This window comes from Xyrauchen texanus, chromosome 39 (genome assembly GCF_025860055.1).
Source record: "Xyrauchen texanus isolate HMW12.3.18 chromosome 39, RBS_HiC_50CHRs, whole genome shotgun sequence".
Taxonomy (NCBI): domain Eukaryota; kingdom Metazoa; phylum Chordata; class Actinopteri; order Cypriniformes; family Catostomidae; genus Xyrauchen; species Xyrauchen texanus.
Genome location: NC_068314.1, coordinates 32,791,697 through 32,804,084, shown reverse-complemented (window position 1 = coordinate 32,804,084; position 12,388 = coordinate 32,791,697). Strand labels below are relative to the sequence as shown.

General features: G+C 40.6%; 1 protein-coding gene across 1 annotated transcript in view; it reads left to right on the top strand.

Annotated features, from left to right (window-relative positions):
• Positions 1-12,388, top strand: part of LOC127632780 (eukaryotic translation initiation factor 4 gamma 3-like) — an 82,240-nt gene that overhangs the window by 66,595 nt on the left and 3,257 nt on the right. Inside the window, exons 22-32 of the mRNA XM_052111544.1 lie at positions 325-428; positions 717-807; positions 1,433-1,553; positions 2,408-2,625; positions 3,625-3,743; positions 6,715-6,887; positions 7,066-7,191; positions 11,328-11,409; positions 11,627-11,725; positions 11,947-12,093; positions 12,176-12,257. Coding sequence (XP_051967504.1) covers positions 325-428; positions 717-807; positions 1,433-1,553; positions 2,408-2,625; positions 3,625-3,743; positions 6,715-6,887; positions 7,066-7,191; positions 11,328-11,409; positions 11,627-11,725; positions 11,947-12,093; positions 12,176-12,257 — 1,362 coding nt within the window. The remainder of the gene's footprint in view (positions 1-324; positions 429-716; positions 808-1,432; positions 1,554-2,407; positions 2,626-3,624; positions 3,744-6,714; positions 6,888-7,065; positions 7,192-11,327; positions 11,410-11,626; positions 11,726-11,946; positions 12,094-12,175; positions 12,258-12,388) is intronic.

Sequence of the window (12,388 nt, the reverse complement as noted above, 5' to 3'; positions counted from 1 at the left end):
ATTACCCGAAGGACAAAATTAGGGTGCCGTTTCTTATGACAATAGGAGGGTTTAAAACATTAATGAGAACATGTTGTTTGGACAGCTGACTTGTGTGTCCAGGAGAAAGCATTAATGGTTAACCAGGTTTGATCTTTACGTTCTTAGGTTTGTCCATGCAACCAACAATAATGTGACAGATTTTCTGAATGTTAAGGCATAATATTTGCAAGTGGCTCTATGGCAAGTGATAAAGTTGTGTGTTATTTTCGTACGGAGTATGAAAGGGGTGTGGTGTGATAGAAGTGGTTTGTGTAACAAGCTATTCTGTTGATGTGGTTTCAGATCAAAGAGATCAGCGCTCACAGAAGGACGAGATGTGGAACACGGTGCCCACCACTAAAAACAGCAGAACTATCGATCCCACGAAAATCCCCAAGATCTCTAAGGTGAAGAGATGGGTCGCTACACAAACACACAATCATTGTCAGTTATTGATTAATCGATGCATACAATTAATGTGAATCAGATTTTTAAAATCTAAAATGACAGGTTGCACTGCCACCTGCTGGCTATGATCTCAGTGGTCAAGGGCAGCAAATGATGATGCTATTGGCACCACATGTGCTTTAGCAATCAATAATAAGGCATTGCAGATTTGTGATGTTGTGATGTGGTAGTAATAGCCTTTTTTGTACCTGTTATGATCCTTGAATCCCATCCGACCCCCACCACAGCCTCAAATCGATGAAAAGATTCAGTTGGGTCCACTGGCTCAGATCAACTGGGTAAAGGGCAGCAGTGGTGGAGCCAAAGCCAGTGACTCTGGTGAGGACACACACACATATTTCTTCAGTGGTCCCAGAAATAATTTGAACACTTAATTCACATGTAAATGTGTATGAATATCATTGTATCAGATTACAAAATATGAATTTTTTTAAACTTCAAATAAAGGCCCAATTTTATAGAGTGAACAGTCATACACTTTTAAGTGTGGCTTAAATGGATAGTTCAACCAAAGATAAAAATTTTGACATCTACTCACGTTGTTCCAAACCTGTATGACTTTCTTTCTTCTGCAGAACACAAAAGATATTTAGAAAAATGTCTCTGTGATTTTTTTGTCCATAGAATGAAAGTCAGTGTGGTCCAGTGTTGTTTTGAACCCTACTGACTTTCATTGAATGGACAAAAACAGTTGAAACATTCTTCAAAATATCTTATTTTATGTTCCGCAGAAGATAGAAAGTCACACAGGTTTGGAACGACATGACGGTGAGTAAATGAGTAAATAAAAATGTTCACTTTTGGGTGAACTATCCCTTTCAGTGTTAAATGCTTTTTGGAGCTGCTGTAAAACTATTTAACTATGTGTTTATTACCTTACACTGTGTTGCATGTTGTGTTTCTGCATTTGTGTGTGTGTATGTGTGTATTCCCTTGTTTCCAGAGTTGATACGCTCTGCTGGTGGCACCCTGAACCGTTACTCAGCACTGCAGTCATCCACAGCTCAGCCCAGCCCACCTACAGTCCAGAACTCCGATTCTGATTCCAGACACTCACTTGGATGGTAACTAACATCTGAGAACTCAGAAAAAAAATCTTAAAATCTGGGACCTATGTTCTCAGGAAAGCTCTTTAGAATATTCTTAATCTTTGACTTAAAGGGTTAGTTCACCCAAAAATGAACATTCTCTAATTATGTACTTCCCTTTAAGCCATTCCAGATGTGTATGACTTTCCTTCTTTAGCAGAACCGAAATGAAGATTTTTATAAGTAGATTTCAGCTCAGTTTGTCCATACAATGCATGTAAATGGGTGCCATCAGTCTGCTGGCTGTTTGACAGAGCAAAAGGCATATTTAGGCTGCATAAATGTAATCCACATGACTCCAGTCAATCAATTAATGTTTTCTGAAGCAAACCAATAGGTTGGTGTAAGAAACAAATATCGCGTGACGTTCATTCCTCTGTTGTAAACAAAGCGCGCGCTTCCGACTTCTCACGTGAACACACCATTGTGTTTACGTCACTGATGCGTCGACTGCTGGCAGGAAGGAATTTTTTAAAGTTAATAAAGTTTCAGTAATCAATTTAATTTTTACACAAACCTATCGGTTTGCTTCAGAAGACTTTAATTGAATGACTGGAGTCGTGTGGATTACTTTTATGCTGCCTAAATATGCCTTTTGCTCCGTCAAACAGCCAGCAGCCTGATGGCACCCATTTACATGCATTGTATGGACAAACTGAGCTGAAATCGGCTCATAAAAATCTTCATTTCGGTTCAAGGTAAGTCATTGGTCTTAGTAAAAGTCCTGTTGAATTAGTGCTAAATCAGTATGCCATATACAAATCCAAATGTATATAGTAGCATTTACTTACATTGTTTAATTCCTGTTTTATTTTGTGTGCTTCTCTTAGTCGAGGCAGCATCGATCGGGAGCGCAGTGACAAACCTGTGAGTTTGGGGCAGTCTCGACTTGGGCTCTTAAGCAGAGGTAGTAGCAATAAGGAGTGTACAGACAGCATGGCTCCTGAGGAATCACGCAGAGAGGGTCCGGACTCGCAAGCCTTTCTTCGCAAAGCCAACATCTCGGAGGACAAGAGTGAGGCAGAGAACAGCGGAGCCACTGAGACAAGTAAGGAACGACACGCACACTAAATAAATAAATAATGACAATTCTGTCATTATTCACTCATCCGTATGCCGTTTCAAATTGGTAATGACTTGCAAATATTTTTGTAAGTGGGTGGACCTTTATTCTGTGCCTACTCCGATTACATTGTGAATATTTTGAAGCGTCCCCATTTGCTCTGCCTTAATGTGTCAGTATTTGCTTATTTACTCAACCTAATATATAGATGAAAAATGAACAATACGTTAAAGTACGAAAAATAAAGTGAGACAAAACCACGCAAAGTGGATCCATTATTTAAGTGTTGAGCAGATCCGTGTTTAGGCATAATTGGATATAGCGCCACATAGACTATGAGCGACTCTGCTGAAACGAATGACTCTTATGTGTCAGTTCTTTTGAATCTACATGGAGTCTAGAGCAGGGGTACTCAGTAGGCGGACTCTGGTCCAGATTCGGACCAAAGGACAATTCAGTCCGGACCGAGATCTAAATCTTTGTGCTAGTTATCTGACACCTGGAAAAGTGATTGTGTAAGCATACGTGTATACGTGCGCGGAGCGTGAATAATAATAAAATACAGTATTTTTTTATTCGTCAAAAGGCCTCAGATGTTCCATACATGTATGTACAGGACAAATGCATTTCTTTAAAGAAAGACATTTTTCTAACTGTATTTACAACAGAACTATGATAATGTATATCAGCTATGTTGCATGCAAAAACAAAAATGCTGTTTCTTTTTATTTGCGATTTGCAAACTATACGTCTATTCCAGCAGCTTTGATTGGGTTGAACAGCTGCCAATCTGGGGGGTGCCAGTATCAGCTTGGCCCTTATGTGGCCTCGCCCCTGCTTAGCATTTTGCCTAACGTCTCCTTTTGTGTTCCACAGAAGAAGGAAAGTCAAACAGGTTTAAACTTGTGAATTTTCATTTTTGGGTGAATTATCCCTATAAACTATGTATTGCAAATATTGTAATCCTGCACCATTTTTCCTCAGCAGTGAAATCAGAGCCGCTGGTCACTGATGTTTCAGAGATGCATGTCCTGACAGAGGAGGACATTGAGAGGAAATCCAAGTCCATCATCGATGAGTTTCTGCATATCAACGACTACAAGGTACATTATCCTGTTAAAGTGTTGGTAATAAAAACCTCTCCGCATTTACAATGAAAAACAACAGGTTATATTTGGCACATACCATTATAGGGCAAGTTTCCGGTGTGTGGGTGTGGGTGTGTGTATATATATATATATAGTACTGTGCAAAAGTCTTAGGCACTTAAAAGATGTTTCACAAAAACATTTGTCTTAAGATGGATATTTATATCTTCAGCTTTAGTGTGTCAAAAGAAAATATAAATGTTAGACTCCTAAACATTACTTTTGCAAATAGAAAAGATTAGAATAGAAGAACTGGGTGCTCTGCAAGAGATGGCATTGAGCCCCCCACTGAACATCGTGTCAGTCTGAGATTACATGAAGAGACAGAAGCAATTGATATAGCCGAAATAGATAGAAGAACTGTGGTGAATTCTCCAAGAAGCTTGGAACATCCTATCTGCCAACAACCAAGAAAACTGTGTCCAGGTGTACCTAGGAGAATTGATGCTGTTTTAGGGTGTGTTCACACTTGACTGGTTTGTTTAGATTAAAACGAGCTCTGGTGCGATTACTCTGTTAGTGCAATTCATTTGAACATGAACTGTCACCCGAACCTTGGTGCGCACCAAACAAGCGGACCTTGGTCACAGTCGGTGGCCATTCCTCTGCTTCCAGGCGGCCGGGCTCCTCCGTTCTCCGGCGGATGTCTGCGGCTGCTCCGTTGGGGTGGATGGTAGTGGCAATGACTCTACTACGGCATCATTCCTCCTTCCTGGATTTCGGCACCAGTGTAAAAGGATTAATGGAAATGAGGAGGTGAGAACCAGCTTGACAGGCGTCGGAACCGCGCTTCAGCTGTCCTTGCAGCATATCTTCGTTTGTGTGTGCAACGGAGGAATTCCTGGTGCTGTTTTGACTCACATTTACACATTTTATTAACTCCTCGTTTGTTCTCTGGTAAAAATAGCACCATGTGTACATATATAAATATAACGAGCGCATTTCACCCATCAGCCAGCATTGTTTTGGATGATCGGCAAGTTCCGTCAAAAAATATACGTCATAAAAGCTGTCCAATCAGGTTGTGACTTTTTCCTGATGCCTTTGGTTTTATATCATTAGGTTCGGTGTTAAAAATGCCAGTGTGAACGCTAAGCGAACAAGGACTAAATGTATAATTTTCTTTTTTGGTGTGGACCAAGAGAACCGAACTACAAATGTGAACACACCCTTAAAAACAAAGGTGGTCAAACCAAATATTGATGTAGCTTTTTACATTTTCTGGACTTTGTATGACGTTAATTGATAAAAGAAAACTATTTTTTTATTTTTGAAGACATCCTCACTATGCAACATTTTTCATAAGTCCCAAAAACTTTTGCACAGTACAATATATATATATTTACAGTGCTGTGAAAAAGTATTTTCCCCCTTCCTGATTTCTTCTGTTTCTTCTGTATATCTCATGCTAAACTGTTTCAAAAATTCAAACAAAATCTAACATAAAACAAAGGTAATCTGAGGAAACACACAATACAGATTTGAAATGATAATGGTATTTATTGATGCAAAAAAGTTATCCAATACCAACTGGGCCTGTGTGAAAAAGTGTTTGCCCCTTAGTTACTAAATCTATGAAACTGCATTCATAATGGGGTTCAGCTGGACTAGACACACCCAGTCCTGATTACTGCCAGCCCTGTTCAATCAAATCAACACCTAAATAGAACTTTTTCTGCAGCATGAAGTTGGCTAAAAGGTCTCACCCAGTAGCTCACTATGCCAAGGTCGAAAGAAATTCCATAAATGATGAGGAAAAAGGTGACTGAAATACAGCACATCAGTCTGGGAAGGGTTACAAAGCAAATTCAAAGGCTCTGGGACTCTAAAGAACCATAGTGAGAGCTATTATCTCCAAATGGAGAAAACTTGGCACAGTAGTGAACCTTCCCAGAAGTAGCCGACCTTACAAAATTCCTCTAAGAGCACAGCTATTACTCATCCAGGAAGTCATGGAACTGCAGGCCTCTTTCGCATCAATAAAGGACACTGTTCATAGCTCCACTATTAAGACTACTAAGACACTGGCCAAAAATAACATCAATGGAAGAGTGGCAAGGTGAAAGCCACTGCAAAGCCAGAAGAACATAAAGGCTCATCTGAATTTTGCCAAAACACTCCTTGATGATCCTCAAACCTTTTGGGAGAATGTTCTGTGGACTGATGAGTTGAATGTGGAACTGTATGGAAGACAGGGGCCCCGTTACATCTGGCATAAATCAAACAGAGTATTCCACAAAATGAACATCATACCAACGGTCAAGCATGGTGGTGGTAGTGTGACGTGTGGGGATGCTTTGCTGCTTCAGGGCTAGGGCAAATTGCAATAATTGAAGGAAACATGAATTCTGCTCTCCACCAGAAAATCCTAAAGGAGAACATCCGGTCATCAGTCTGTGAGTTGAAGCTCAAGCGTAGCTGGATTATACAGTAAAACAATGATCATCTGAGTGGTTCAAAAGAAGTGACATTTAAGTTTTGGAGTGGCCTAGACAAAGTCCTGACTTAAACCCAATTGAGATGCTGTGGCAGGACCTTAAATGGGGAGTTCATGCTGTAAAACCTCCAATATGGCTGAACTAAAGCAGTTCTGCAGAGAAGAGTGGGCCAAAATTCCACCACAGCGTTGTGAAAGACTGATGTCCAGTTATCGGAAGCATTTGGTTGCAGTTGTTGCTGCTAAAGGTGGCACAACCAGCTATTGTGTGTGTGTGTGTGTGTGTGTGTGTGTGTGTGTGTGTGTGTGTGTGTGTGTGTGTGTGTGTGTGTGTGTGTGTGTAACACAGTTACATTGTGAATGTAGACAAAATATAATTGGATTACTGTCTTTGTGATTTCCATTATAAAGCTGGTCATTATTGTGTTTGATTCAGGGTGAACTGCCTTTGAGGTGTTATTAATGTGTTTGTGTTTTTGCTTTGTGCAGGAGGCAGTGCAGTGCGTAGAGGAGATTGAGCAGCCCTCTTTGCTGTGTGTGTTTGTGCGTATGGGCCTGGAATGCACACTAGAGCGCAGTCAGCTTGCCAGAGAACACATGGGACTGCTCTTCTATCAACTTATTCAGAAGGGCATCCTACCACATTCTCAACTCTACAAAGGGTGTGCATGCTGTATCTTTTTATATCGATTTTCCAATTGAGGATGTCCCCAAAGGTCCCTAAAGTTTGTTTATCCCTGGCTCACTTTTGTGGATGACTTAACCTTGTATGTTTTAAAATCGATACTTTTAGATGGCGGTAGTAAAGCTGTATGTTTTGCCTGTTTCATTGCATGACAGGTTTTCAGAGATGCTGGAGCAGGCTGATGATATGGCCATAGATATTCCTTTCATTTGGCTTTACCTGGCTGAGCTGATCAGTCCACTGCTGAGAGATGGAGGAATCGCCATGAGAGCGCTGTTCAGGTCAGGACAATACACGGTGAACCCTGAATGGAATGCAGATTTGTGTTTTGGCTTCTGTTTGTTGGCTTTGTGCAATTTGTGACAAAAGGACATTCCACCCCTGAAGTTGATTTAAATGTTGATTGAAGGAATGTTCCAGTATACATTTAAAGTTGTTTACCACAGAAAATTATTTTGACTTGTCCCTCCTTTTCTGTATAAAAGCAAAAATTGGGGCCTGGGTAGCTCAGCGAGTATTGACGCTGACTATCCCCACTGTAGTCACGAGTTCCAATCCAGGGCATGCTGAGTGACTCCAGCCAGGTCTCCTAAGCAACCAAATTGGCCTAGTTGCTAGGGAGGGTAGAGTCACATGGGGTAACCTCCTTGTGGTCGCTATAATGTGATTTGCTTTCAGTGGGGAGCATGGTGAGTTGTGCGTGGATGCCACAGAGAATAGCATAGGCCTCCACACACTAGGTAACATGCTCAACAAGCCATGTGATAAGATTAGCGGATTGACAGTCTCAGACGCAGAGGCAACTGAGATTCATCCTCCGCCACATGGATGGAGGCGAGTCACTACGACACCACAAGGACTTAGAGCACATTTGGAATTGGGCATTCCAAAAATCAGGGAGAAAAAAAAAGATAAAGCAAAAATCTAGGTTACAATGAGGTACTTACAATGGAAGTGAATGGGGTGCCTATTGTTGTACAGTTTAAAAACAGAAACAGAATTTTATAAAAGCACTTATATATTCTGTTGAAATCCATGTACCGTTTGAGCTGTAAAGTCTGATAACATAGTTTATCGGGATTACAGCGGTTAGGGCTGTCAACAGGGCTGAGAATCTAAATTCAAAATTTTCACTGAAATAATACCAACATTTTTATTATTTGATTATAAATAAAATATATTCAAATTTTAAAGACACTGTTTCAGGTATGGGGGAAAATCTCCTACGCCTATAAAGGCAGCACAACCAATCATTATAAACCAATCAGCACCGTTTTATAGCAATTGATTATTAAAGAACATCTGTCTGTTAATAAATGTGCATTAAATGATAAAGTAAAATGATTTAGCTAGTTCATATTCTCAAATATTACGAAAGAAAAAAGAAAATGAGAAAAGAAATGCCTCAATAGACAGTTCTATGTTATCTTAGTGTTGCACAGTAGTCTACTGTATACTGGTGCCTTCGTACTACCACCACAGACTCAAGCTTCATGATACCGGTGGTACCACAGTGTTTTTCATTATAGTTGTATGTACGTACCTAATACTTATGTATCCCCATCTCTGGGGGTCGTTCACTCCAAATGCGGCCATCTTTTTATATATAATTAATGCGCTAGGTGGACATCTTTGACCGTAGCATGGTCTTTTTTTCAGCATCTTGTTCAGTAACAACAGTGCTGGCTCTGCCTATTTAGCAACATATGCAGCTGCATAGGGCCCTCTCGGCCACACCCTACCACGAGTTCAGTATAGTATAATAAATAATAAATAAGTGTAAATAGCACTGGGCACACAGCCCATCTATATGCACACCAATAGTCAGAAAGAACCTGTCAAAACTTTAATAATAATACACTTTGGAGATATAACTATGCGAATTTGACTTCTTTACTCTAAGGTCTTATGTAGCGACATTAGTTAGTCAGCTGAATAGTTGTGTGGTTGATCTGGGTTCAAGTCAACCTTTTGTCAATTTCACTATTCTCCCCTTATCAATCCATATAAGCAAAGACAGACAGTGTCTGTGCACCCCACTTTCAAAGTCGGAAAGAGAGAGTCATCGCAGCGACTATGTTACCCATTATCTGGATCTGAAGACCATTCTCTCTAAAGTTGACCTCGGCATTTAAAGACAGCTTTGACGAGGTACCATAACGTGACACATCAGGTGTGTTTCTTCCCATCACCAGCAATGAGGTTAATTTCTGTTGCACTAGTGCAACTATTTACAGTTAGTGTAAATATCATCTACTGTAGCTTACCACACCTTAATTTGGTCATTTAATCAGTTCTTATTCATTTGCACAGAATTTCATTAATTATATTTATTAAGTTGTGCATGTGATATGTGTGTTTGGTTTGTTATATTATGTTCTTTCTTTTTTTGTATTTCTGAAGTAGTTAGAACAGGTGCTGATAAACTACAGTTGATAGTTTTACATTTTTAAGCATGATGCTTTTTAATAAATAGACTTGATTGTTTGCACAAATTAAACTTGCTTAGATACTGATGTTAGGTGAGTTTGGTGTAAAAGGATATTCAACCTTTAAATCGTGTCTCAAGACACCCGCGTTCTGTTATTCGATGCACTGTCTGTTTTAGCACAAGAATGTTAGTCATCATCAGTGCTTGGCATAAATCTAAAATCCGATTGCTCATTTTTGCATTCGAATGTGCACTTTTATTATGTATGAATTTGACGAATATTTGAATTTTAATTTGACAGCCTTGTGTTGTCATGGCAACAAAGTTGTAAAATGTGATATAACTTTACACAGAAAAGGTAAGTGATTTCATAACACTAAATTCATGTTAACACACATATTGTTTGCGTCTTGTCGCTATACTTTTGAAACAGTGTGTATTTAAAGGTTTACTAATTGGCCCATTCACTTCCATTGTAAGTGCCTCACTGTAACTCACATTTTTGTTGTTCTTTTTAAGCAAAGGAGGGACAGGTCGAAATACATTTTTGTGGTAATCAACAATATGCCAAAAATGCTGTCGATTCAGCTTAACTTGTATTGAACCCGGAATATTCCTTTAAGTTTAATAGATGCATTTTCTGAAGTGGAATCTTCTTACTAATGAATCGTTTAAAAAAATGCAGCACTGTTAAAGCGCCGGTTAAAAGTCAAGTTAATTGTTTGTAAAGGGATTAATGGAAAAGAGGAGGCGAGAACCGGTTTGACGAAGGTGTCGGACAGCTGCCCGTAAATCTCTCTCTCTCTCTCTCTGTCCCTCTGCAGTCGACCTTTATCCATCTCTGAGGCTTTATTAGCCTGATTAGAGGCCAGGTGTGTAGCATCACGACCCGGCCACACCCTCTGCCCTGTCACATTCCTCCTTCGTTCTCTCAGGCCGGGGAGCCCCCCCCCCCCCATCTTTCTCTGGGGAGGGGCGTGCCTAACGCCCCGTCTGCTGGCAGGTCATCCCCGCCTACCTGGATGAGGGAGGGGACAAGGGGTGGGAAAGAAAAATATATAACTTAACGGCGATCGTGCCAAATTAACAAAAACATTTTAAAAAGAGAAGGAAAGGCCAACTCGAAGTGGCAGTGGGAGAGATGCCATAGCTTGGTCCTTGGCCACTCCTCCACCCTCTAATGGATGACAGCCATGCCTCCCCAGATGGATAGGAGACAGACCTCCAGCCCCTGGTGGACGGAACTTCCTGCTGCATTTTTGGTGGACGGTAGGGGTCCTCGGCAGCGGTAACCCCTCCAGGTGGTTGATTTGGATCCCCTCCTCCCCTCGCTGTCAGCGGCTGTTCCTCTGCTTCCATGTGGCCAGGCTCCTCTGTTCTCCGGCAGATGGCTGTGGCTGCTCCATTGGGGTGGATGGTAGTGGCGAGGATTCTACTACGGCGCATCCCTCCTCCTTCCCGGATTTTGGCACTAGTGTAAAGGGATTAATGGAAAGGCAGAGGCGAGAACCGGCTTGACAATATAAATAATATTTTAATAAAATCTTAAAAAGACAAATACACAAATGTGTCAGAGAGCTGCCCTTAAATCTCTCTCTCTCACTGTCCCACTGCAGTCTCCAGACGGCCTTTATCCCTCTCTGAGGCTTGATTAGCCTGATTAGGGGCCGGGTGTGTAGCATCTTATTCTGAAATGATCTTCAGAACTGTGTGACCGAACTGTGAAGCCAATTTCTACTGCTGGCTGACATGGAGAAAAAGTTTTAATGAAATTAATTACCTCAGGAATTAATAAGTAACATTTAGATATATCTATGATATTTTTTGCATAATTCAATACTAAATATAAATACATAAAAATACAGCAGTGACTCAGCAATTCTGAGATGGCGGGTTTCACTGGGGGCTTTAACAGTTTGGCAGTGCACAGTAGTTGCAGTGATTCCAGGTCCTTGCATCTAATGGAGACTTGTTTTGTTTCTGCAGTGATTTAAGTAAACCACTACTCCCTGTGGGAAGAGCTGCCATCTTATTTTCTGAAATACTGCGCCTACTATGCAAACAAATGGTAAGCTCAAATATTGTTGACATTAGAGCATTGAGTTCATCTTGATCCAGTTGTCATCAGTTGTTTGAAGCTCCTGCACGAAACTGCCAATATAATCATTTTTCATACACAAGCATAACTCTGAAGTATAATGTGGAGTGCAGTAGATGTGTGTATTGTTGTGGGTTTTGTGAGGGCGTGTGTTTGTGTATTTACATGGTGTGTGCTTATCCTACAGAGCCATAGGAAAGTTGGAGACTTGTGGAGAGAGTCGGGGCTGAACTGGGGCGACTTCCTGCCGGAGGGAGAGGATCTTAATGACTTCATCTCACAACAGGTGAGCGAGCAAACACAACAGTCTTTCCTAGACACATAAATCACTGTAGGGAAGCCATCAAGAAAGGAAATGAAGTTGAAAAGCTAATAGACATGGACTAAAAACCACAGAACTCTAATCTTTAAAAGAAGCATAATGAAAGTATCAGACAGCATTTGAGGTCAAAGAAATTTAAAGCACTGTTTAAACAATAATGTCTTTGTTCTTTTCTTTTCTAACAGAAATTACAGTTCACCATGTCAGACTGCTGCTCTATCTCCACGGCCCCAGATAAACCCAACCTCACTCTTGAGGAACTCTTCCAACAACTGGAACACCTTCTACTTGAAGACATGGCCAGTGATGAGCAGATCTTTGACTGGGTCGAGGTGAGGCTAAGAGCATAATTAGTCAATTAAGAAAATTGTGATTTCATTTAAAAAAAATCACATATGTTGGTATTCTTTTCAGGCTAATTTAGACGAATCTCAGATGAGTTCCTCTTCATTTTTGAGAGCTTTAATGACAGCTGTATGTAAGGCAGCAGTTAAAGGTAAGTGTTCTGATGCTTATGATTACATGCACAACAATACTGACAATGCAAGAAAACCATGTTTGCCGCATTTGAAATCATGGGGGTTTTTTGCTAGTTTTGAAGTCAGAAGGTACACAGGCATGCGCACG